The sequence below is a fragment of the Crocodylus siamensis genome, chromosome 14 (genome assembly GCF_052110815.1).
Source record: "Crocodylus siamensis isolate JL-2025a chromosome 14, ASM5211081v1, whole genome shotgun sequence".
Lineage (NCBI taxonomy): Eukaryota > Metazoa > Chordata > Crocodylia > Crocodylidae > Crocodylus > Crocodylus siamensis.
In genome coordinates, this window is record NC_143408.1 from 9,049,136 (window position 1) to 9,076,416 (window position 27,281).

General features: G+C 45.8%; 1 protein-coding gene across 3 annotated transcripts in view; it reads right to left on the bottom strand.

Moving 5' to 3' along the window:
• Positions 1–1,072: 1,072 nt before the first annotated feature.
• ZFR2 (zinc finger RNA binding protein 2) overlaps positions 1,073–27,281 on the bottom strand; it is a 133,124-nt gene continuing 106,915 nt past the window's right edge. Inside the window, exons 11-19 of one of the 3 annotated variants that reach the window (XM_090027657.1) lie at positions 25,660–25,798; positions 16,389–16,576; positions 13,852–14,029; positions 12,688–12,829; positions 10,528–10,625; positions 9,801–9,896; positions 7,971–8,082; positions 7,259–7,356; positions 1,073–3,851 (exon numbers count right to left, since the gene is read on the bottom strand). In XM_090027657.1, coding sequence (XP_089883783.1) covers positions 3,669–3,851; positions 7,259–7,356; positions 7,971–8,082; positions 9,801–9,896; positions 10,528–10,625; positions 12,688–12,829; positions 13,852–14,029; positions 16,389–16,576; positions 25,660–25,798 — 1,234 coding nt within the window. In that variant the 3' untranslated portion in view covers positions 1,073–3,668. Of the gene's footprint in view, positions 3,852–7,258; positions 7,357–7,970; positions 8,083–9,799; positions 9,923–10,527; positions 10,626–12,687; positions 12,830–13,851; positions 14,030–16,388; positions 16,577–25,659; positions 25,799–27,281 lie in introns of those variants that run through there. The other 2 variants (XM_090027658.1, XM_090027659.1) reach the window with 2 other exon arrangements.

Consider the following 27,281-nt stretch of genomic DNA (forward strand, 5'->3'; position numbering starts at 1 on the left):
CTATGCTGCATGCCCAGCGGGTGGCAGGAAGTGCCAGGGCCGGGCAGCGTGGGGTGTGGTGGGGAGGTGCCGCAGGGCATGAGAACTCTGGGCTGTTGCAGGGCGGAGGCAGGTGCTGACCAGCTCAGGGGGGTGCGTGCAGGGGGCTCCCATGCACACCCCACCATACCCACAAACTCTCCCCTGCAAACCCCACAACTACACCCTCCCCCACACACAATAACACATCCTACAAACACCGCACCCACCTACACTCTCCTTTACACCCCCGACACACACATGTGCACCTCTAGTGGGAGTCCTGCTCACTGCTACGTGAACATACCCCACCACACATATGCACCCACATACACACACCCAGCCCCCCTCCCCACCACAGCCCCCTACAAACCCTATATCTACACACACACCCCCACACATTCCCACAACCCCCCCGTACCCACATCTATCCCCACCCCCCATCACAAACCCTACACTCCCCATACCCCCCCACACCTCTCCAGCCCCCTCCCCCCAAAATATACAAGAGTAAGACTTCATTTTGAGCTATTCTGCAATCACTTATTTATACATGAGATGCAAACACACACAAATCAGGACAATTTAAAAAAATAAAATAAAAATATATTATTGTGGATATTTGATTTTTAGTGCATCTTTTCTTTGCTGGTTTCAAGATGGCAAACCCCCTTTACAAAAGAAGTACATCCAGGGGCAAGGTTAGGGACTTCCAGTGGATTAGGTCAGGGGTTACAGAGTGGGACTTCCAGTTCCAAGATGGCAACCAGGGGGCGTGGGACCTGTCAAGGGGTGGGGCCACTGTTGTAGCCCTCGACAACTCACCAAAACTTGTTTAGCGGCCCTCCAGCCGAAATAATTGCCTGCCCCGGTCTACCTCATGGGACATGCTGTGAAGTGCCATGAGTTAGATCAGGAAGTTTTAGTGAGGATTTGACTAAGGAACTGGGGTGCTGGATGTTTGGGACAATCACTATCCAGGCTCTCAGCTAACCGACTAGTGAGCACTTTCTTATAGTATTCATTGATTAAACACTACACATTACACAGAAAATGGAAGCATAGCACTCCTTTATTTGTTTAAAATTGTCTCCTTTTAACTGGATAGCACTACAAAGACAATCAAATGTTAAAGCCACATTACAGGCTGTCCTTTAAACACTTATAAGGTAAAATAACCAAACAAACTGTGTTAAGTGACAATAAATCACAATACTATCAAGAAAGGTCTTTCTTAACAAATGCGTTGTGCAACCAGCTGAGAAACCTGCCACATACAGCTCCATTCAAATAGTATGGCCTGTCCAGCTCCAGGCTCTCAGCTTTCCCAGCAGGGCTTGCTGGTTATACACCGAGGCCTAAATTCATTACACCTGATGTGCCTATAGGGCACTCACCAACTGTGTAAATGACATTTTTGGCACTTATGCACAATTTGATTATGTTACCCTTGCAGCATAGATGCCTAAGTATCCACATGGAGGATCAGAGAAGGATCAGGGAAAGTGTGGGTCCTTCACAAAATGGGGGAGGCCACCTAGTCGCAGGGGATGCAGCAAAGGCTGAAGTGCTCAATTCTTTTTCCACCTCAGTCTTCAACGTCAGCTCCCAGATTACTGCACCTGGTAGCACAGTTTGGGGAGGAGGTGAGTAGTTATCAGTGGCAAAAGAACAGGTTAGGGACTATTTAGAAAAACTGAACGTGTCCATGTCCTTGGGGTTGGACGGGGTGCATCTGAGGGTGCTGCTGGAGGAAAACTTGGAAAATGCCTAATCAGGCACGCGGTGGTTTAAAGCAGTATGTGACGACATCAGAGAGAGACAGAGGCTGGGAGGGTCCAGAACCCATCATCCTGTTTCCTGCATGAATGCCTTACCTGCTGAGATTATAACACAATAATGCCTTGCTTTTTTCAGGATATGGGTGTGTTTGCTGCCTGGCTAGTGCATACACTACTATGCACTCTCGGTAGCCATGCAGACACATTGGTAACAGAATTGCACACTGTGCATACATGCCAAAAATGCCATTTACACAGCTATTCAGTGCCATTTAGGCATCTAAAGAGTGAGAGAATTCCACCCAATGGCCAAGACCAATTCCTTTATCCCCATTCCCCTTTATGGAATTAAAGACACCCTCACTTGCTCAGCATCAGGTTTTGTGAAGTGGTAGATTATAACAGTAAGTCCATCAGTGCCTGGAATTTTCTATTTTTGAGAGATTCCTGCCTGCACAAACTGACAAGAGTTAAAACTGTAGAAAAGGAAAGGAAAGGAAAGGAAAGGTCCTCAGACACTACAGAATAGCTTTTCATTGCGAGAGTCCTGGCCACTTCTCTTTAGAAGGCACTCATTGAGACACAGAGAATCTCCCTGTGGTTAGGTTAATTAAACAACATGTATTAGAAAGTAAGCGCTCTGATTGTTACCACTTCTGATGGTTTAATGTGGCACTTAGTCAGGCTGCCATTTCTGCTGGAAGATATTTAACACTCTCTAAAGAAAACTGCAAAGTTTTTAACCACAGTACTAAACAAGAGAAACTATTATTTTTAGGTAGCATGTTAGAGATGTTTTAAAGCATACCGTGTCTAATGGAGAACTGCAAATCCAAAGCAATTAAATATTTAATACTTTGCTATCGCTGCAGGTTCATTTCCACTCCCAACTGTCACTTATAAGTTGGCTTTTTTTTTCCACCCCGAAATAGCTAAGGAAGTGGTTTATGTACCTCTGTACTGCTCCAAAATGGGAGCTCATAAAGTGCAAGAGCCCCTTCCCAACCCCCAAAATCTTGTCCGTTCAGACACTCTAGATCAGGCTGAAAATCTAAAGTGAACAAGGAAGCATCTTTAAAGACACTAATACAATAACCCTGTGCTTTTCTTTGCGTCAAGGGTGTTAAACATGCAGCCTGCAGACCAAATCCAGCCCACAGAGCTCCTTTGTCTAGCCTGCTGGGCTACCAGCAGGTTTGGGGGCATGCCTGGTGGGGGGCTGGGGAAGCAGGCTGCTGCAGAATCCGAGGCTCTTAGACCTCAGTGGGCCTGGCGATCAGTGGCAGGAGAGCAAGCAAGGGCTGACAGAGCTCCAGTTGCCCCCCTGCCCCACAGCTGCACTGCCTGTCATCACTGCCATGGCCCTACCTCCCCAGCTGTCAGTACCCTGCTGTGTGACTTGTAGCGGAGGCAGAGCTGGAGCTGCCACTATGGCATGGGGCATACAGCAGTGGCAGCTCTGGCTCTGGCACGTGGCAGGGGCCAGAGCTTCTGGATCTGGATCCAGCCTGGGATAGCAGCTGAGTTTGACACCCCTGCATCACATGTAATGGGGCATTTATGAGCTTACAAGAAATGTCAGATTTTTAAAAAATGCCTGCCTTAGTCCACCTGTTCTGCTATGGGTACTTTCTTTTGTAGTGGGGTGGATAGGAAGGGACATAATAGAAGAAGAACTGTTGCCAGAGCAACTTTACCACTGTGGAATGATGCAATTTCAGCAATGATTTAAGCACCATTTAAAACACCTACAATACATTATTTCAAGGAAAAAAATAGTACAATTGTCAAATGTCAGACAAAACAGCAGCTTCTATATTAAAAATTAAAGCAATGTGAACTTTGTCCTGATGACTGCCACAGCAGTGGTTAGGCATCACTGTCATCTTCCTCTTTTTTGTCTTTCTTCCCGTCGCCCTCGCCCTCTGTCGTCTCACTGACGTCTCGTCTCCTTTTTCTGTTGCGTTCATTAAGTCTATTTTTAGGAGGCGGCAAAGGGTCCATTCCAAGTACTTTGTGTATCTGCCTGAAAGCTAGCATTCTTAAAGCATGCTAGGGGAAGAAGGAGGAGAAATATTAAGGATCCAACTAGTATGAGGATAGTAGTAGGTGGGGCAGGGCTGATACTACACCAGTCTGCAATGCTTTCTGTGTGCAGCAGCCCTTAATGTCACATACTATTCAGCCTGGAAGTAATAGTTAATGATGACAACATGTTCTTTGTATCTATATTTGATACATTACTATGAGGCCCTAAGCAAACAAACTGGAAGCCAAGGTAGTCTATTCCACTGAAAAATTGGACCAAATTTTGACTCATTCAAAGGTTGTTGAGTCTTTATGGGCTGTAATGGGCTTTCAGCCAGGCCCTTTAAGAACTACAAACTACCATATCTGAATTTGCAAGAGAAAGAATACAAATAAAAAGTAGCAATCTTCCAACACAAGGAACCAATGTGTGGACTGCTGAACATATTTGATGATGAAGTAAATGAGGAGAGGATTAACATGTTGCTGACCCACTCTGATCTATCCCACAGTAAGAGGAAACTAAACTGAGGTAAATTTACTTCTTCATGAAACAAGATTTACTTTTCATGAACCGACATATCAGCAGAGTTCAGCATCCACTCATTGCAGGATGTAAGGGACACACTAAATAGTTATGGTGCACCTGTGGGGGAGAGAGGTGGTGGAATCCCCAACCTTGGAGATTTCCAAGGCCCCGCTCGACAAAGCCTTCGCTGGTCCGGTCGAGACGGTCCTGCTTTGAGTTGGGGGGTTGGACTAGATGACCTCTTGAGGTCCCTTCCAACCTGAATTTTCTATGATTCTGTGATCTGCTGATATAAGGCGAACTCCCCCCTTTTAATCTGACTGTCAGCCCATACTCCAATCCAGCCTGGAATGAGCTCTCCCTTCCTTTTTTGATAAAAGTGATTCTAAAGTCTTCCACCCATTAATCCTAGACATCTTTTTTAGACACCAATACAGGCTGGTATTTGCTGTGAGTAGTTAGAAAATACTAAATAGAGTTTGTGACTTCACTATAAATTAGGAAGATGAAAATTCAGTGTTTTACCTGGATGAGAGCTAAGACTGTTTCACAGGCTATACGTGACTCAGAAGCAGGATCAATTTGAATTTCTGCATCAAGTATCTGAGTTCAGCCTGCGACCCTGCAGGGTTCAGGCAAGCTTGGTTAAACTCAGAACCATGTTTACTGTTTCTCAGCATGGTCTGGCCGGTTTCCAAGAAATTCTATTTTTCACTTTTAAAAATTGCGTAACCTTGCCTGAGTGTAACAAGCACTGGTCCCTGCGGTGGTGTGACACCCCCTGGTGGCAGCTCAGCCCTTGTCTTGTCTAGCTCTCTTTGGGCACTCTCTCCTTCTTCTTGTCTGCCACACCTTGATGTTATCTTTTAGAAACAGGGAGGCTGCCCCAGGGCTTCCCAAGTCAGAACTCCTCTCATGAATACAGGTGCCCGTACTCGTTGCCTGAAGAGCTAATTATGTGGCTCCAACTGCCTTTTACACCACGCCCATGCCTCGCAGGTATTATCAATCATATCAATCAACAGCCCCTTTGGGCCATGGTCTCACCCTTGTGACTGTGCCTCCCTGCCCAGGCACTTTGCCTACTTTGGCTACTCCAGGCTTGCCTTCACCTGGGCACTCTGCCTCTCATGGCAACTCCTGAGTACCGCACCTCTGCCTGTATTCCCTACCCAGGCACTTCACCTATGTGGGCTACTCCTAGGCACTGTGTCCTGCCCATTCAGGCTCCTACCTCTGCCCCCTCCTGGGCTTTGGGGTGCTGGTCCCAATCTCTGGGCTTCTTTGCCATGCCTATGCCCCTCTCCAGGCTTTGGGCCCCTGGTCCCAATCTCTTCCCGGTTCCTGGGCTCTGACCTTGCTCCCAGGCCTCTGGCCCTACTCCTGAGCCTGTTGGGACTTCCTTTACTCCTAAGTCCTGTCCACAAACCTCTAGTGCTGCTTACCCCAACTCAGCTGTTACCCAGGAGTCCTGCTGCAGCCCTGCTGCCCCAGAGCTCCTCTCTCTGCGTCTCTCAGGGCTAGACTGCTGGACCACCGCAGGCTCTGAGCTTACATGCTAGTCAGGTGACACCCCTTGATTGCCATCCAAGTCTCCTCTGCAGCTTCATCTCCTTGTAAAGTGAGAGGTGTGCATTAAGTGCCCTGTCACACTGACAATATCCAGGCATTTCTCCTTGATTAGTACTAATACCATTGTTCCACTGGCCAAAAGGAGTCGGTTTTGATATTGAGCACAAAACATACAGTCTCCAGTTTTCTTCTTCATGCAATATGTAATTAATTCAAGTTTTGATGTTGGCAAATACAAGATACACCACCCTACCGTCAACAAAGTTAATAGCATTACAAAGAAATATTATGCAAATTAATTTATAGTTGAAGTTTCCTCCCCACTACTTGCAAGCTTATGACTATGACAAAAAGATCAAAGAATGTATACCTTCATAACTGTAAGTATTGTATTTGCTTTATGCTTTTGGCAATAATTCTGTGTTACAGGAAGGGTAGCCATTCCTAGTCATCCAGGTATCCTGACTTGGCCATCTACATGGCATTTTTGGCTGTATACATACCAAAAATGCCATTAACACTCCAGGTAGGAATTCTGTTCCTGGACACAGACTGCACTAGATAATGCTTCATCTATGGTGTGGTATCAAGTGTCTTGCTGAAAAGCCAGAGAGACCCAAGTTCAAATAATCCTGGGCAAAGGAGAGGGCCTAGAACTGAACTTCCTAGGTGCATGCTCCAACCACTGAACTACTGGGGCCAAAGGACAGGAAGTCTATCGTCCCTTCCTGCTATATTTTGTTGCCTGTGTTCATACATGGATGGCTATGTGGGTGTGCAGGCTTATGTATCCAGCAACGGAATTCCTATTTGAGGTGTATGAGGCATTTTGGCATTTAGATGAGCAGAAATTCCAAGCAAATCACCAGATCTGGATGTATGGATGACCAGGAAGGGAACAGAATATCACTCCGAGTATCACTGTTTTCCCAACAGTCAGTTTCCTATCTTCCTTATGTCTCCCACCAACGCTTCCAACCCACAAGCGACAGAAAAATGTTGCACAGAGGCAAGCGCAACACTGAAAGAATTGGACTAATTTTCTTTAAAGAAAACCTCACCCTTCAATATGAAACGTAGTTTACTTTGAGATACCCCTTTATTTAAAAAAACCCCAAACAATAGATGCAGCCTTCAAACACATGGAAATCTGCCATGTGTCTTTTTAGTGTTACAAATGCAGGCATGGACTCTGTAGTTTCAAATCTGTAACTGCAAAAGGATATACTCACCCCACATACCCACATATATGATACACCTCTCCTTAGACAATGTTTTTATTGAAGCTTATTTCTCAAAGCTTTTATATATGACTGCTGTCCTTTTCTACCTGTGCACTGGCTGTAACATCTTCTCGTTCCTGACTGGTCATTGTCTCTAAAGCATCCATTTTGTCTTTCTCACAGGGATCTTGTAGTCCAGGTCCATCTGAACACAAGGGATAAGAAAGATACCATGATACCAATAAATTTACCGTGGCCAGGTTTAAAAGGGGAAACTAATGAACAAAAAATACATGTTATCAATTCCTAGCTGTGCTGCTAGTTATGGTTTATCACTGACACACCTCTTCCCTAGTTTTGCTGTTTGGTTACATTTTGCATGTCATTTGTTTTATGCGAGAAAAATTGGTTTCACCTTGGGATTCTTAGGGACTGGCACGATGCTGCTGTACAAAGGTTTAAACTGAAATATTTTTCCAATGGTATTTTTACAAGTTTTAATGAAAATCATATTAAGTTCTGGACAGTTTAGGGAGAAGTTAGTGTGGGGCAAAATTGCTGAAATCTTTTCAAGAACTCCAAGTATCAACTCCTCTTTCTGAAAAAAGGAAAGATACCAATATGTCTGAGTTACAGGTACCATGCTGTAGACAAAGCAGTGTACCAATATACTGCATTTCCACTGTCATGCCACAATATCAGTTAAACAGGAAACCATAAAAGAGAAGGTATGGGATGTGAGATGTTAATACAAAGGACATGAACTGCTGTCCCAGAGATTTTATGGAGAACCAATATAAATATTAGTTGAAAACGGACCCATCAAGAGTGTTCCTGTGGCTACACATTCGAGAACTCGTCGCATGGCATCACCAGGTCTTAGACGGCTTGATGCACTGCTTAAAACCTTTTCTACAAGAAGTTCCATTGCCTGCAGAGAAGATGAAACAAAGTTTGATTCTTTCATTAAGAAAACACAAGCAAAGCAACTATGACATTTCTAAAAAACAGTCATGCTGTATCCTCTACAAAAAGCTGGTTTTCTCACCATCCACAGGGAGCAGAAAATGAGCAGGCTCAGCTCCCAAGCTGCTGCTACTCAGATACTTATTACAAGGAAAGATCTTTTTTTCTTCATTTTGCCTTTCAAAAACATTGTATGCCAAAAAACCCCACTGTATTAATAACTCCCTCTGTCCCCCAAAAGGTGAGGCACTGCAGGCATCTACCTCCAGGGTGATGGTTATCTGTCCACTCGAGACTCTGGAATAACTAATATCAGTGCATAAACCCATGTAAATGGCAATGGCATAAATGTTTCGTAGTTTCATATTTTCATAGATGTAGGGCTGGAAGGGACCTGAGTAGATCATCAGGTCTGACCCCCTGCCCTGGGTAGGAGTGAATGAATACTGGGCTCATATGACCCCAGCTAGATAATTATCAAGCCTCCTCTTAAAGACCCCCAAAGTAGGAGCCAGCACCACTTCCCTTGGAAGTTGGTTCCAGATCCTGGCCGCCCTGACGGTGAAGTAGTATCTTCTAATGTCCACCCTGTATCTGCACCCCATGAAAATACATCAGCTCCTGGAAAATCCCCTTGCTTGCCTACTCATAGTGCAGTAGGGTTGGAGTGTTGTAGCTGTTTGGTCTAGGAATTATGCAAGAAGAAAGGCTGCTTTGGTGATATCTTTTATGGGACTAACTGAATAGTTGAGAGAGCTGTTGGACAAACTTTTGGGAACAAACTGCCCTTTCTTCAGGTCCTGACTGGCACTCTTCCAAAAGTTTTTCATCATGTTTGTGTAATCATATGTTAAACACAAGTCTAATACTACCACCTCATGCTGTAACATGTGAAGACATATAATGAGACAGTCTCAGTCCTACAGTTAACACAAACTTCCAGCTGTAGGGATAATGGTGAAAGAAAGGGTGCTCATTGTAAAGACGACGAAATGTGCTTCTGTCTCAAGAAAGCAAACTGTTTCTCTACCAGTGGCTTACTGAACGTGGCCATTTAGAAGGGTTGGAGGCTGCTATTTAAGCACTAGCAGAGTTTCTTTCCCAAGCTAGCTCTCATTTTTCCTGAGAATTATACTTTTTGGGCCAGATCCAAGGCAGCATTTTGGTACTGATGCTCCCATGGAAACCCCAGTGAAAGGGATTTTAAGTACCTAAATAGGATCTAAGAACTGGGAATGCCTGCTTGGATCTGTCTCTCAGTTCACTGAGGCTATCCACAATGCCACGGCACTGCAGGAACAGCCCTTTAGAAGACAGTTTTGTAACCATAATTGTATAGTTTACAGGAAAAAAATAATAAAGTCCAGGTGGTAAAGAGTTTCGACAGTAATAAAATTCTCCACTGAGTGTTTATTTACTTAACAGGAACAGGATTCCCAAATGTGTTCTGTAGGAAGTAAGTGTACTATGGAGTACCTAGCTGATTTGGTGTTTTATGGTATTTTTTTTAAGTACAGTATAATGCATTTTAATTGCAACGGATTTAGTTATGGTAGGATCTTGAGCCCTAAACACACATCTGACTTCTCATTGTTTACAGTCATGCTGTTGGGGATTGTACATATTAAGACACAATGATAACCAAAACAAAGGGGGTGACAGAAGAGCCATCACTCTCCTTACCCAGTCTGGTAGTGCCCCCCAGGTTGGTACACGCTGGCATAGGTCTCTCAGAATTCTGATGATAATTACACAAGACTGCAGACCATTAGCTCTAGCCTTTATGAAAAGAAACAAGATGTCTGCTAATAGAAAACACATAAGACAATAAAAGCCCAAGTCATCAAAACAACAAGACAAAAGTATTAACTCTATTAGACCATAAAACCTAGATATCAGACGTTTCTTAAAGACTTTAGATCTTAAATAACTAGGCTATTACAAAGAGAAACACTCTCTGGACACCTGCTCTATTGAAAAGATGTAATAGAGCACTGTCATTCCAAACACTGCTATGGTAGAACACAAAAGCAAAGACGACAAGAATCTGTAACACAGCAAGCTGTGTAATCACAGGAAGACAAAAAGGGCTTCAGGCACACAGCACACCTCCCAGGACAGTCTTCTGGTCCACAGGATTTGGTTTTACCAATTGCATTAAAAAAGCAATGGTCTCCTTTACACTCTGGAAATATTTCTATTTGAATGCACTGTGCGGAGGTCAGAACATGTGTGTTTGGATGTCCCAATTATGTTGCTTTCACTTCAAACACGGTCAGCTTAGCAGCGCAAAACTGCATCTTTTCTACCTTCTCTTTCTCTCCCTCCCTTTTGTCAAACTAGTAAATCTATGTAGTAAACTGCACAACACATCTCAAGGAATTTGTGCCAACTTGGAAAAGCTCTTTACCTGGAACCATTTAGCATGACGGAGGGCAGCCAACGATTCTAGACATTTATGCTGGCTTAAAACATCACAGGGGTCAGGCTGAGATTCTGTTGCAGCTTCTAAGAGAGAAAAAAACATTTCCTTTTCATAATTTATTCCCACATGTTCATGACCCAGAGCCATGAAAAGACCACAGGATAAACAATGTATTGTTTTTTAATATTATTTTAATATGTATTATTTTAATTTGTATTAAAAGATTTTACTTTTAAATTAAAAGATTTGTATTAAAAGATTTGTGGCACTAATCTTAATTTTTTCTAATGTAACAGGATCAAAACAGCATCACAATGTATAGATAGAAATCACACCCAAAGACTTAACAGTGAATGCAGAAAAGATGGTGACTGGAGAGTATGGTCTCCACTAGTAGGTAACAGTGTTTTAAAACTAATGTTTTAAAACTAGCAAATCTTGAATATAACTAACTCTAACCAGCACTCCCAGGAGGTTTAGGAAAATTTTAAAAATTTAAGGGAATTTTAGGAGAATTCTACTTTCTGGTCTGAGAAAGTACTGTGAAAATACTCTGAGGGTGCATCTATACCAGACGTTTCCTGTAGTTGCCTAATTAGCTGCACAGTAAAGTCTCTGCATCTACCTGCATAGCTCATCTAGGTCACAGTAAACTAATAAACACCACCATAGGTTAGTACTTGTAAATACAAGTACTATCCTGCAGTGGTGTTATTTATTACACAGCAATGCACATGCAGACACTGATGAGGCTGGCTGGGACATAAGGGTGCTTCCACATTCAGGGGCTGCCTTCTGGTTAGCTCCATACTGAGGCACCCTTGTGCCCCAGCCAGCCCCTCCACAGCATGTTGAGCTCGGTCAGAACAGCCCCAGGCTGGCAAGCTGACCCCCCAGGGCCCTTGCAGCTGGGATTGCTCTAACCCAGCTCAATATGCTGTGATTCCAGGTGCACGTGTAAATGTGGCATCGGAACAATAAACTCTCGTGTGATATTTGCCAGGGTTTGTTGCTTTGCATCGACTGCATGTTTAGATGCACCGTGACAGCAGTATCAAAATCACTACGGGTGTGCAAAACTTTGGGTGCTGATTCGATTCGGAGGAGATTCAGTTTGATTCGGTGGCCGAATCTCCAAATCCAAATCAAATCAGGCGACCAATGTAAAGGTCTGAATCGATTCAAAGCTCTCCGACTCTTCAGAAAAGATTAGGAGAGCTTTGATGATTTGGGCAGTTCCCGGTGGCTGCAGCAGGGAGTTGCAGCCAGCTCTGAGCTGGTAAGTACTAGGGGTGGGGGAGGTAGGGCTGGAGGAGGGGACCATGGGGGGACCCCTGCCAGTCCCCCAACCCCTCTCCCCTGCCCAACCCTGCCCGGCCCAGCTTGGTACTTTAAAAAAAGCCCTGGTGCTCACTGGGTGCTGCCAGGCAGGGGGGTGATCCCTGCTGCCCCCACTGCATGAGCCCCTGAACCATCCCCCCTACTCCCACATGGGTGCCCCACCTGGGCCAGCTCCGACCCTTTAAGAAAAAAAAACAGAGAAAAGCCCTGGGACTCACTGCTCCTGCAGCGGCCTTGGGGCTTTGGGGGGGCTCGTGCAGAGTCCCCCACATGGCACCGAGGATCGCCCCCCACCAGCAGGAGCGGTGAGTCTGGGAGGGGGTTTCGGGTTTTTTTTTTTCCTTAAAGGGCTGGAGCTGGCCCAGGTGGGGCACCCATGGGGGCCTGAGGGAGCAATGGGGGGAGTTGGTGGGCTTTTGCAGAGCCCCCCATGCAGTGTGGGGCAGTGGAAGGCAGCAGGGATCGCCCCTCACCTGGCAGCACCCACTGACTTGGTGCTCTTTTTCCCCCCAAGTGCCAGTAGCTGGGGCGGGTAGGGGATGGGCCTGGCTGATTTGGCAATTTGGCTACAAATCAGATTTGGCAGAATCAAATCAGGACAGTGATTCAAATCACCAGTTCGAATCACTGTGCCCCGAATTGGCCAAATCAGAAGCAAATACTAGCTGCTTCACACAGGCCTACAAATGACCAAATAGCGTCTGCCAAGTCACCATGGTTCTCTTATTTGAAATGATTATGTATTTAAAGGCTAAGAAAATATCTGATGTACTCAATTAATTTCAGACTAACTGATTTACTCACCTTTGTCAACAGAAGTGTCTTCTCTCATGAGGGGAGATGTAATTGAAATTGTGACCTGCATTTTTGGTTCCTTGCATGATGAGATTACTATAGTCGCTTCTGCAGCATCAGATGAAACTTCATACTTGTCCTCAGTTAATGTCTAGGATGTGAAAAGGGGGGAAAAAGGGATACTTGTTTCATCTTCAAGCATAAATCAGAAAAAAACAACTAGTTCATTTACTAATCAACTGGCTAGTACTGCATTTGCAAGGTTACCATCAGTTTCCATTATATCAGTAAATAGACAGCACATTGGATGATTACTGTAGCCAGCGATTCTCAGGCTCTGTCCATTTTGGCCCTGGGCCTGGAATTCAGGAGAGAGGACCCTGAGATAACTAAGGGCTGAAATTGGGCAGGCAGTTCCTGGTCCCCAGTGGTGGCCTGGATTCATATGTGTGGAGTTCAAGTGCTGTGCTGGGAGTAAATGTGCATGGGGCCGGGCAGAGGTACGGGAACAATCCCAAGAGATGACTGTTTTACTTATATTATATTATAGTAGAGAAATACAATGATTTAATAACACATTAATTAATAATATGCTGTTTATATTACAATATTCATACTGTATTTATATTCACTTTTGAAATGGGATGCAGCTAAATTCCAAAAACTTGCAGAGTAGTGTCTTGAATCTAAAAAGGTTGAGGACCACTGCGGTAGGCCCTTGGAGATCATGCTCTCTATATATCCCAGGCCTGACATACAAAACCTTGTCATTCAAGCCAGGAAAGCTTCCTGAACACTGTCTTTTCAGGCTAATTGTTACAAATTGCATTAGAGACAGGATGCCAACTGAAGACTGATCCATATTATGCCATTTAAAACCTGCATCTTGTATATAAGGGAAGAAAGCAGTTCAACCAAGCCTGTAAGCCACTCATTAATATAGAGGAAACTAACAATTTGAAGTCCATTGTGCAAAACCCTGGAACATGTTTCCTTTTGGTTGCAACTCCTATGGACAGGGAGCACTTTATCCATTTGGTTTTGCATGTGGTGTGGCATACTTAATCTTTAATAAGCAGAAATAAGATTCTTCTATACTCTGGGTATCTATTTCTTGTCATTTAGGAAAGGAGAAAGAATCTCTAGTAAACAGAGAAAAGTATCAGGATTCACCCTTACTGAAAGTTGCTTGGGCAGCTGTTCTGTGATATTCTGTAGGAGAGAGACTGTAGGTTTCTGGGCAGACAATAAGATCAGATGAACATTCCTGTCTCCTCGAAGCAAAAGCCCTTTTGCCAGAATGCCAACTCGCATTACACCTTTCAGAATTCGGGGCACATCGTCTGCTTTTCTGTGGAAGAGAGGAACAACAGAAAAACAATAAGAAAGCTATCTACAGGGAATCCGAGTCATTCACAAACAACCTCCACATATCTGTAAAGCAGAACTAAAATGCAGTGGATGACATCATAGGCTCCGTAAGTAAACTCCTGGGCTCTTTTCTTTCAGCAGAAAAGCACTACAATTTTTACACACGACTATGGCTCTGCTGCACGACTAACACCACTGAAACAGCTTTACTGACAGGTGTCAATTAAACAAGCTGCTATGAAGACCAGGCAAATGATTTAGCAAAATGTCTTTACTTTTTGCCTGTGCCTTTGAAACCCTTAATGTCCCACTAAAGCAGTGATTCTCAATCTTTTTAGACTGGAAGCACCCATTAGACTTGAGGCCCTACTCAGAAAATGCCAGCTCTTAGTTTTCTCTTGTTTTTTTTTTTACTACGGCAATTTTTCTGTTGCAAAGAACTCAGAAAGACCACAATGGGTCAGAACATTTTTCATGCTATGAATTTCAATTTGAAATGTATCAGGGGTATAGGTTGTAGCCTATAGGTTGTGGTCTAAGCTCTAAGGGCATAGTTGGTTTAATAAAAGACATCAGATTTACCCAAAGAACCTTGTCTGCCTATTTGAAATGTATGGGCTATTTATTATGCATGTGCTCTGGGAGCAGGGAGGGTGTGCTTTAATTAGTCTGAGAACTATTCGAATTTAAGTGCCCAGTGTCTCATGTATCATTGTCCCTGTGCTTGAAAATGGTGGCGGTTAAAAATGGTGGTGGGGGCACTTTATCTAAAGTTCATCAAAAGTTGGAGTCTGCTGGAGTGCAGTAATTACCATGCTCCAGCAGACTCAATTAATTGACTCTACTCTGATGCACTGTAATTACTAGGCCTGTATGAAGCAGCTACTATTCGGCCAATTCAGAGGACAGTGATTCGATTCAGCGATTCGAATCACTGTCCTGAATCGATTTGTCCGAATCTGATTCGGAGATTGGGCTGCTGCCAAATCTCCGAATCAGGCAGGCCCATCCCCTGCCCCTCTCCCAGCCCGGCAATGGCTGCTGTGCCCACCCCAGCTCCCGGCTCTTGTTAAAACAGCTGCTGCAGGAGCGGGGAGTCCAAGGGCTTTTCTTGTTTTGTTTTCTTTCTTAAAGGGCTGGAGCTGGCCCAGGCAGGGCACCCACAGGGGTGGCTGGGGGAGCGAGGGGGGGTTGGGGGGCTCATATAGAGCACCCCATGCAGCGTGGGGCAGTGGAGGGCAGCGGGGATTGCGTTCTGCCCAGATGCACCTGATGAGCACCGGGGCTTTTTTTTAAAGTACCAAGCTGGGGCTGGCAGGGGCAGCCATGGGGGGGGGGGCTTGGGGAGTGGGTGGAGATCAGGGGGAACAGGGGGGCTGGCAGGGGTCACCCCATTATCCCCTCCCCCAGCCCCTGCTCCCCTGCCCCTAGTACTTACCAGCTCAGAGTGGCTGCAGTTCCCTGCTGCAGCCACCAGGGACTGCCCAAATCATCAAAGCTCTCTGAATCTTTTCTGAAGATTTGGAGAGCTTTGAATCAATTTAGACCTTTAAATTGGTCCCCTGATTCGATCTGGATTCGGAGATTCGGCCACTGAAGACCCAAAGCTTTGCACAGCCGCAGTAATTACAGCACGCTGGAGCAGCCTTGCTGCTCATGTATAGGTGCCCTATAGGTTTATCTTGTGAATCATGCTTGTACACGTAACAGGGCTAACATTGCTCAGCACCCCATGGCATCCATGCAAGGATACCAGGGCACCATAGGGTGCCATGGCTCCTTCATTGAGAATCACTGCTCTAAAGGCACAAGTTGTTTAGTACTTACAAAATACACTGGAAAAGAACAAAGATTTCATTACAGTCGGATTTAACTTTGTTCAGTGGGAAGACTGCTTTTCTTCTACAAATTTTGGGGTGATAGCTAGCTGCCAACTGACTGCAGAGCTATGCACTGACGAGTATTTTCTGTAGAAACATACATTATCATCAAAACTCCCTTTTAAATACAGATTAAACTAGCGCTGTAGGACAGAAAACAGTTTAAAACTACTCAGTGAGGAAGCCACAGTTATCACAAACTTGGTGGGACGGTAGAGCTTTAACCCAACTAGTGTTTAGGTAATAAAAAGTGCAAATACACATGTAAGAAAGGAGAGATTTCTTTTTTATCCATTTTAAACTCTCATTTTGCTGAAACAGCATCCATATTCATTCCTTTCAACAAGCTCTGCAGACAGTTCAGGATGACAGCGGCTCCAGCACTCTGATACTGTCAACCTCACGTTTCCATAATACTGTAGTAACTACCTATAGGAGAAGTCTATGCAAGTGTGTTACCCTCTCTCTTCATTTTCTTCCTCTTTTTCAGATTCTTGCTCTGTAAATGAATCAGAGACGAGCTTAAGTGCACGTTCAGAATGGGAGACTACTTTCTGGATGGCCTGCAGCTCTTCTTCTGTTGGGTAGATGCTAGAGTGCTTTGTCATGATGTGACGGTCATTTGAAGAATCTGGACATCTAGTAGACTGAGAGAAATAAAATGACAAACTTTATTACCATAGAGACCTGGGTTAAACTGGAAAAAGGCTGAAAAAATTCTTAGCAGTGCCCTCACCATCAGACACTGCACATAGTTACAGAACTATATTTAAAGATGCAAAAATGTATACAAAAGAAAAGGAAGCATTTGCCTTTTTGATTATTCAAGCAAGAACAGGGACTCATAGCGTATGACTAGTTTCTGTGTTAAGAAAACAATAAGGAAATTTTAGCTGTTGTAGGAAGCAAGATTCAGCAAATGGCATCCTTCCCTTCAAGCCTGCATTCACTAATGTTTCATCACAGAATTAGAGGGTTTTGGACTCTACAAGGGGAAGATTTATGAATCAGATTTAAACAAAACACCTATCCATTTGTGATCCTTAAACAACAATAGTATTTTGTGCCCTGTGGACAGAAATTCAGCTAAGGTTCTTACATACTGCCTCCTTCTTGCACCCCGTAATTTTGACAGGAGAACGTAGGTTTTATCTTACTTTCCCAAGTAATGCATAGGAAGGTGTCAACTTCCAAACTAATGGTAGGTGTCAGGGGTGACTCGTGCCTCCTGAGTCTGGGGGACACATTTTGTGGCCGGACTCAGGGGTGGGCCAAAAGTCCCATATCCACACCTATACTTCTGTGCCACAGCTTAGTGCCCCTCTTCCCCACCCCCATGCCACCAGCCCTCACAGCAAAAAAACTGCCCTGTCCTAACCAGTGCTGAGTCAGGGACCAATCTCAGGGTGGGCACGTGCCCCACCCCCTCACCTGTGGTGGGTGTGTTTCAATATGGGAGAAAGCAATTCAGACATCTGCTACATCAGTATATTTACAAAAGTGCCTTGGGGAGTCTGTTGGAACTTAGCCAATATCTACCGACTAGAGTGAGAAGAGACAGTGAGAGCAGTAAATAAGCCTCCCAGTGTCAAGTGATCAAGATAAATAAGTCTATACGAGATGCTTTACTGTGCATTAGACTAACCTAATGCACAGTAAAGCATCATTGTCTACATGTGCGTGGGACTTCCTGCTTATTAAATTAGTCTAATGCACCATTTGCTAGCACCAGGTACTAGATAAATAGCATATTAGCTAATGCACCATAGTGTGCATGCAGACACTGACCAGGAGCAATTTGCTCCTGGTCAGCTCAGGCAGCAGGGGGTCTAGTGCTACCTGGCTAAACCTCAGTGTGGGGGAGCTGTGCCAAGTGGCTGGGAAGACAGCTACTCCTGCAGACGGCACAGCTTTCCCTGCCTGGCAAAGACTGGGACCAGCCCCGGTGCCCCCCTGACAGCTGCTGGGGCTGGCACCCGGGGGAGCCTTGAGCACATTAATAATCTGAATTTTCTGTGCAGAAAATTCAGAAGCATTAATTGCACGTGTAGATGCACCCACTGGGGAGTACACTTATATAAAAAGGGCCTTAAAAAGTAAAGTAATAGCACTGTTAAACAGGAGTAGTCACTGAGATTAAAAATAGGAACATCTTCTGCAGAGAGAAGTCCAGACTGTTTATGAATACAGCAAGAACCTTATTTATTAAAGCGGTTGCCTCTTAGAATAAAACCAATTCAAGCTGTTGGCTACCCCTGGGAATTTCTCTCCCCTCTTCATCTTCACAGCTCTACTCTCAGCTCTTTACATTCAATGTGCTTGCTTGCTTCTCTCCTCAGACCTGATGAAGAATGTCTTGCAACTTTATTCCAAGCATGCAGCTGGTCCAAGAAAAGTTACTGCCCCTGAAAAATCTTGGCCTCTCACATGAAACCCTTCAGACATTTTTCCAAGTGACTGGGAACTATCAAGAAAATGCAGCTCATTACACTACGGTTTTTTTATGTAATCAAGCATCATTTTAGTAACCTGCATGTAAATTGGATGTCTTCAGGCAAATAATGTGTATTAGTATGTAATAGTATGTGTGTATACAGCTAATATCACAAAGTATTTAGCAAGGGCTGCAATTTTTCTAACGCAAGTTTGAATTTTCTTATGTGCATATGGTATTTCTTGCATTGTAATATTTCTCATTCAGTGTCCAGATAGTATTAGAAGTGCTGAACTTCCATACAGTCACAGGATCATAGGAAAGTCAGGCTGGGAGGGACATCTGGAGGGCATCTAGTCTTAACCCCCTGCCTATCCAAACCATGCCGCACAAATCCTTGTCTAAACCAGGGTTTTTCAACTGGGGGTACTTCTGATGGCATCAGGGGGTACTCCACCGGCACTTCGGTCACTGATTGGCCGTGGGGGACCCCCCTCCTGGTTGCCAATTGCCCTTCCCCACTCGTCGATTGGCTGCTGGGGGACCACCCCTCCCCAGTCGCCAATCGGCTGCTCATCTGGCCACTGAGAGACTCCTGACTTCTTGACCAGCCGCCAGGGGTACAATGACTCAAAAAGGTTGAAAACCCCTGGTCTAACCTATTAATAAAACTACACAATTAACCCTGTTGCACAGCTATAAGGTGCAGCAACCTAACCTGCCCACAGGTATAGCTGGGGAACAACGGTGGTCAGTGTCTGGTTGCTACAAGTATTGTTAAAATACACTTAAGAGATCTGAGGAAGAGAGCCACACTGTGTCGCTGTGTAGGGGGTGCATGTGCAGCCCCTGCCAGGCTGTGCTCCCTGTTCAGGCGATGGGCAAGGGGGCAGCGCTGGTTCCCCGCCTCGTAAGCGCCAGCTGGGGAGCAGGGCCTCCAGCAAAAGCTTTTTGGTGAGTGAGATCGGCCATGGTCCAGCTCCCCACCCTCCCCCCCAGTCAGCGCAACTGGCTGCCAGGGGACCCACCCCCCATTGGTGACTGGTGTCAGGGGGGACACATGCCCCCCGGACTCAGAAGGCACCAGTCACCCATGGGGCCACACACTCTACTAGAGAGGAAGGCCATGGGGTAAAATTAATTCCTGGTTCCAAATATGGCAACCGGTCTGACCCTGAGCAGAGGGGCAAGATGCTTTAGCCAGGAACTTCACGGTTTAAGGCCCAGCAGGAACACTGGCACACTAGTCAAAATCTCCAGCCTTAGATGCGGCCAAGACCCAATGCTTCTGAGGAAGGTAGAAAAAAAATCCCTGATCCTTGCAGCAACAAGGGAAAAAAAATCTTTCCTGGCCCCATATGGGCAAAGGAATACCAAACACCCTCCACTCTGCTCTAGAGCCTGGGGACATCAAACGTACAGCCATGTATCACACCCACTGCTGGACAGTCAGAACTCCCTATTTTGTACTCCCTCCATAAACCTAACCCAGCTCCTTTAATCTTCTTTCATAACTAAGCCAGTTGTGGAGCTCTGTCTCATTCTCCTGCTGCTGAGTACAGTCCTTTCTAGTATCTGCCTGCTTTAGGCTGCAGAGCTTTTCTCATTATCTCTCAGCAATCTGTGTGTGTGGGGAGGGAGGTGGGGAGGTGCTCCTGGGTTTCCAACTGTTGTTTTTTATACAGCACTCCAGGCACAGCCACTCTTAGATCATCCCCAACCAGTGCTTATTCAACCTTTTTCTTGAAACCTCCAATTATGGAGAGTCTACAACTTGCCTAAGCAGTCTATTCCACTGCCCTGGTTTTATCACAGTGACGGAATTTGTCCTGATAGCAAATCTAAGCCTACTTTTTTGCAACTCCAAGCCACTGGTCCGCATCCTGTACTCCGCAGCAAATGAAGAAAGGTGTTTTCCTCCTTCTTTATAGCAGCCCTTCAGATATTAGAATATTACTATCATGCCCCATCTTAAACAAGCTGAACATGCCTATTTCTTTCAATCTCTATCCATATACCTTGCCTTCCAAGCCCGTCATCATTTTTGTTGCCTGCCTCTGGACCTCTCAAACTTTTCCATTTCCTTTGTAAAGCGTGGAGCCTAAAACTGCATACAGTAATCAAAATGAGGCCTAATTGGTGCTGACAAAAGAAGCACCATCACTTCTCATATGTCTTGCATCTAATGACCCTGTCCTCCTGTGTGTTTGCAGACCTTTCCAGCTTCATCTTATCTGCAAATTTGCTCAGGAAACCTGCATCTAAATTGTTAATAAACAAGTTAAAGAGCACCATCTCCAGGACAGACTCCTGGAAGACTGCACACATCTACACAAGATACTTAATGCGCAGAAGACTAATTCTACTGTGCATTAGCATGGCTAATAAAAACCGTGCTAATATGCTAATAATGTGCAGCAGACTTAGTCTGAACCTAAACCTCACTTAAAGATCGTTCATTTGCACTAATGCGCCAATTATGACACATTAAGTTAGTCCCTGTTATTACAGTACTAAACTTAATGCACTGTAATTACACTGCATTAATGAACATGTAGACACACCCCCTGATATCAGCATGAAAGCGTTGAATTCTTTGACAATGAGCAGATGTTCTGGGGAGGAGGACTGCTATCAAGAGACAGGATCCATTAGACCAGAACTGGAAAGAGCATCTTTGGGCACCATGAGTCCAATTCAGTAAGGAAGGCTTTAAACGAGGTTCTGTGAGGGATGATGGACAAAATCCTTCAGGCACAGAGCAAACAATCCAGAGGAGAGAGCACCAGAAGAAGCTCAACTCAGAGATGGGGACAGTGAGCTGTAGAACAGCAACAAGGGAATCAAGAGGAAAACAAGTAGGTCAAAAATGCAAAATACTTCTGATATATGTATATGGGGAACAAACAAGCTGCAACTCACAGCCCCTGAAAAGAACTCTTATCTGACTGTTATCACAGATACTTGGTGGGTCAGCTTTTATGACGGGAACATCAACACCAAGGGGTACACTCTGTTTTGGAAAAAGAGGGCTGGGAGAAAAGGTGTTGACATATAACAAAATGCCACCGATACATACACTTATTCACTGGTTCAGGACATGTCTACACATGCATTTAAGTGCAACTAAATTTACTGTTTAAGTCCCTGCAGCCCTGCCATGTGCCCCTGTGGCCACCAGGGGGAGTGTCAGTCTCTGGCCACATGGCTGCCAGCACTTGGCAGCCATCTTGGAAACTCTTAGCCCTGGCCAGCCCCTTCCCTGCCTGGGAGCCATGTGTCCAGTGCAGGGAGAGAACATGGCAGGTCCCTCCTTGCCCACCCTGCCTCCCTGCACCAAGGCTGCTCCAGTCCCTGTCCCTGCCCCTGCTAGTGACACCCAGTGACCCGCTGCTCCAGCCGTGCCCCTACCAGTGATGGCCAGCACCCCACACTATCATCTTCCAGCAGTTGCCGGCCCCTGACAATGGGCTTGCAGGACCCCCAAGGCCCCAGGACAACCACGCATCCACCAGCAGGGGCCAGGGCTGACCCCCTCTTCCTGCACGCCTTGACCCAACCCACCTGCTCTGCCACCCACACACCCCCTACCCCCTGCCCACCCCCCAGCACCACTTTCAGGACATGCACATGGGTGAAACAAAAAACTTTATGACCCTCACAACACCCATCACCATCCCTCCCCCCCCAACCAACAGAACCCCCTCCTCCCCCAATCAGCAGGGGCCCTCCACTACCCTCCCCACCCACCAACAATTAAAAACCTGCTTACAAATGGAAAACTATATACAAATGGAAATATTTATATATGGAAAACTATTTACAATATTTTGGTTCCTGGAGCCCAGAGTGGGGGGCTGTTGTGGGGGGCCTAGAGGGCAGAGCCCCGAGGCAGGTGCCCAGGCCCCCAGCCTTGGGATATCCCCCTGCAGGTCTGGGGGTTGTGGTGACCCCAGCAGATGGTGGCCTCATGCACAGCTGGGCGTTCGGCCATGTGGTGTGGGGGAGAGTGCCAGAGCCACTCAGGTGGTGGCAGGTCTGGGGCAGGGGCCGGGCCAGAGGGCCTGGTGGGCAGGAGGCAACTGAGGACCCCCTCCCAGGGTCAGGTGGGAGCCTACTGTGGGGCAGTGGGTGGGACCTAGGGGTCCTGCAGGGCCATGGGCAGGGTCCGGGCAGTGAGGAACATGGACATGGCCACCTGGGCCAGGAGGGTGTCCTTGAAGCTGGAGCAGCTCTAGGTGTTCCTGCTCCAGGGTCTCCATTTGGGCCCAGTGGTCCTGGTGGTTTTGGTCCCGTGCCTCCTCCCAGGCAACATTCTCCACCTGCCAGGCCTCTTCCTGTGTCTCCTGCTCCTCTGTCACCACCACCAGCTGCTAGAGCAGGAGGGTCCAGTCCCTGGTATGCTGCTGGCAGCCAGTGCATCTGGACAGCTCTAGTGGTGGGTGGCAGTGACCCGGAGCCTGTATCCCTTCTGGGGCTGGTGGCCTCTCCCCTGCATCCAGACGTTGGCCCTCGACGGCGCTCAGGAGTACTCAGCAGAGGGGCATGGCCATGGACTGGGAGCTGTGCAGCAGAGGCACTTCACCACAGCACCTGCAAAGATGTGCTGCTGGGGGTGAGCAGCAGCAGGTGCTGGCCCAGTTGCCAGAGACAGACAGGCAGCAGCCCTGAGGGGGATCTCAGGGCTGGGCAAGGGGTGCAGCAAGCTGCAACACTCACCCGTGGCCAAGCAGCAGCTCTACAGAAGGAACAGGCCAGGCAGAGGCAGGCTGTGGCCTATCCAGGGGGTACACAAGGCCTGCTGGGCTCTTGAACAAAGAACAGGCTCCCTCAGGCTCCCTGGTGTGTATGTCCCAAGTGCTGGGTCATGTCTACATGTGCATTGCTGCACATTAACTAATCAAACGTACATCTGGTACCTGCACTTAGCCTAAGCTACCGTGTAGTAAGGGCGCATCCCTGTACTGTGCAGTAACTTAGGCTAAGGTGCATTAACGCGTCTTGTGTAGATGAACCCAGTATGATAGAACTTAATCCAGAGATGGGGAAACCGTAAGGTCAGGTGAACTAAGACACTGAATTTCACAAAGGTGGATTTCAACTGACTCAAGGAGATAGTAGGCATGGTGTCATGGGTGGACAGACTGAAGGATAATGGGTCCCATGAGGGCTGGAAGTTTCTCAAGTAGAGTGCTGGAAGCTGAACAAGAAACAGTTCTGACATGATGGAAGTGCAAGAATAATGATAAGAGACCAAGCTGGCTGCACAAGGAGCTTCTAGGAAGCCTCAAAAACAAAAGGAAAACATATAGGCAATGAAAAAATGAGCAGATCACCAAAGAAGTATAGCAGGAAAGAGCAAGAGCTTGCAGGGGCAAAATCAGGCATGCAGAGGTAAAAATTACCTTTACCTGGCATAGGAAATTAAAGTCAAAAGGAAGAGGTTCTATAAATATGCTGATCAGAAATGAAAGACCAAAGAAGCTATAGATCCAGGCAGCATGGATTTATTAAGAGCAAGTGGCATCAAACTTGATTTCAATTGACAAAAAGCTAGATGGGTAAATATAGGGAATGCAGTGGATATAGTATATCAGAACTTCAGTAATACTTCTGTCAAAGACACACTTGGCCTTCTTACAACCTAATTAGACAGATATGGGCTAGATAAAATTACTATAGGGTGGCTAGACAACTGGCTCAGTAGCTGCAAGCAAGGGGTAATTATAAATGGGTCCAAGTCCAATGTCAGGACTCAGCCATGTTTACTTCCATGATACAATAGTCCCTGCCTGGGACCTTACCATCCACCATGAAGACTGATGAAAATATTACTTGTGTTCCAATTTCCTTAATTTTCTTTCCAAGAGCCCATAGTCTCCTCTGATCTGCTCAGTGTCAGCCCTACTGGTATCACTGGGGGCCTACAGGGATAAGAAGGAAAGGATAGCGGTCTGAGGGATGGATAAGCTCTGGGAATCTTTCTGTGATGTCCTGAATAGGGCTCCAGGCAAGTGGCACACCTCCTGCAGTGACCTCTGGCACAATAAAGAAAGGGTGAGAGCCAAGAGCTAGGCCCAAGCAAATGGACAGGAAGGATTTCATGAATACTGAAGAGAAGGTTTAATAAATGTTGAGGAGACTTACTGTAGAACTCTGTTTCACATTATGTGCCCACGTGGCAGCTGTCCAGACATGTAAGTACCCTTTTTGATTCGTAGGCACAGTCTGTGATTCTTTTACATGTGCAATGTGGATGCATAAATGTCTACAAAGCTACAGAGCAGGCATGGTGTGCTATGCACTGGCTGCGTAGGTGCATGGGCCTGGGTACTTGGGCAGACAGACTGGTTATGTACAAATCGCAAACATCTATCCAGGAAAACCCCATGAAGGAAGACTCCTCCTGCCATATGTTCTAACCAGAACTGTTATTCCCAGTAGAGCACTGCACTGCTCTCTGGCCATTTTACCCAATGTATAATTAATGCTAAGTGTTGGGACTCAGCTTCAATGAAGGCTGCAGGGAACACTGAAGAATGCCTAACCTGTGGTCTGGTGGTTAGGCACAGTAGTGGCAAGTCAGAGAGCTATAAGCTTCCATTCCCTCTGGGTGAGGAAGGCCTAGAACTTGGGTTCCCTGTTTCCTGTGTGAACACCCTAACCACTAGGTTATTAGAGCTAAAACAGATGGGCTCTCCTCCTCATTTTTCAGAATTTACAGTCACGTACACGTAAATGTAGTCATACACCCACCACCCAATGTGCATGCTCAGTAGCTGTGCCGACATGTGTCAACACTATGCAGGTAATACAATAGTAAACTGTGCATAAGTATCAGTTGCTCATGTGCATGGTCTTACTTCCCAGGTAGACTAATACTTGTTCAATGAAAAACGGATAAAACTCAGGGTAAGAATGGGTACACAGGCAATATTGCAGAGCAGGTGACGTAGTAAAACCCTGCCTCCTTTTATGTCATGATAGCCAGTTTGTATGCCCTTTCCCTTCATAATCTGAAGTGTTAACCCTTTCACACTCCCAAGTAGTCCAACATAAAATAAAAATGATCATGTCTCAGTGAGATATGTTGTGCCACAAACTAGAACTGACATTAAGCTTTATGTATTGCTCATTCCAAATTTCAGTCATGGATTCTCAGGAGAAATACAAAATTACACATTCGACACTCAAAGAAGAGAGAGAGTATGGCACATTATAGTTTGAAACAGATTTTAAAGGTGTCAGAGTGTTTCATATTTCTCCTTTCAGGAAATGTAATCAAGGGTTGCTCACCAAGAAAAGTGGAACAGCCATGCCAGGCCTGCCCATAAGTGGGGGTGGATGCCAGTCTACAGCCATCCGACGCCGTTGCTCTTCCCAGTATAACTGCTCTTCCTCTACTTGCCACCAGTACATTTCCTCTTCATACCGCCTTCATGAAAAGACGTAAGAAAACAGTAAGTTTGTATGAAACAAAATTGTCACCAGTCTCAACCATTTTCAAGGTGCCTAGGCAAAGTTGCAAAAGCGTGGCTAAAGCAGATGACCCCAAAGCCTGTTTCTTAGTGTGCAGCTAGGGTAGCTGGGGGTTGCCCACAGGGTGAGAGATTCCATTCCTCACCCCCCGCCCCCTCGAGCTCTGGCCATTGCAGCTCTTTTCCCTTCCCTCTCCCCAGCTGACAGCCTGGGGCAGGGCTGCATTGGTAGCACCAGCGAGTGTCCTACCTCCCAGGTGAAAATTTAACTCTGGAGGGAATGCAAGTTCTCTAAGGTGCTCTGCTTTAGAGTGCCTTAATGTAATACCTGATCTGACCAGGGTTAATTTTTCATGTGATCAACCATTTTAAAAGCACTCTGCAGCCATGCGTGTTATGACACAGCTGTAGAGCACTTTCAGGGGCCAGATCATTTGATAAACATCACTTCTGCCTGTACCCTTATAGTGATCACCAAATTTATCCCGGAAGAGGTCAAAACTGGCATGTTTGGCAAAATGTGTAAAGTACCTAATATGTCCAGATGAACAAGCAGCAGCAGGCAACTGCCAGTTCTTCTAAATCACGGCATATGCACGAGAGGTTATGCAGACCATCAATACATATGCCTAGGCAGAGGTCTGGGGGAGTGGAGGCTGCCTAGACCTTCCATGCCCCTTCATGCTATTGAGACAGAATCCAAAGGCCAGTCTGAGTGCAGACATTCAGTACCTTGATGACTGTAATTATATACATGTCTAGGAACTGAACCTGAGTCTCCCATGTAGCAGATAAGGAGTCTACCACTGAACCAGAGGGGACTTCATAGACAAACAAGTAATGGAAAAAGAACATAAGAAATGCAACACTGAGTCCAGCCATGACTTCATCTAGCCCAGTATCCTGTATTTCACAGTGGCAAAGTGTGGATACTGAGGGGAAACGTATATGCAGGGCCTACCTGGACTTGATGATCTGCTCAGGTCCCTTCCGACCCTACCTACTATGAAACTACCCAAACTGATCCTGCCTCTCTTTCCTCATAGCTTCCAGCATTCTGAGACTAGGGCCTAATTTCTAGATTTAACCCCTTACTATAATGTTTAATACCCACAAATTGACCTATTCAGCACACATTTGTCCAGTCCTCTTTTAAACCTAGTTGAATGATTAGCTTCTACAACATCAATGAGTTCCACAAATCAATTACACAATGCGTGAGGAGCTTCCTTTTGTCTGTTTTAAACTTGCTTCCTAATAAATTTATTGTATATCACCTAATGTTAGTATCGTGACAGACAGTAGATGGTAAATCCTTAATTACTTTTTCTGCACCATTCATGATTTTATAGACTTCTACTATATCCCTCCCCTCAGTCACCTTTTGTATAAGATGAAAAGTTCTAGCTTATTTAGGATTTCCTCATACGGAAACTCTCC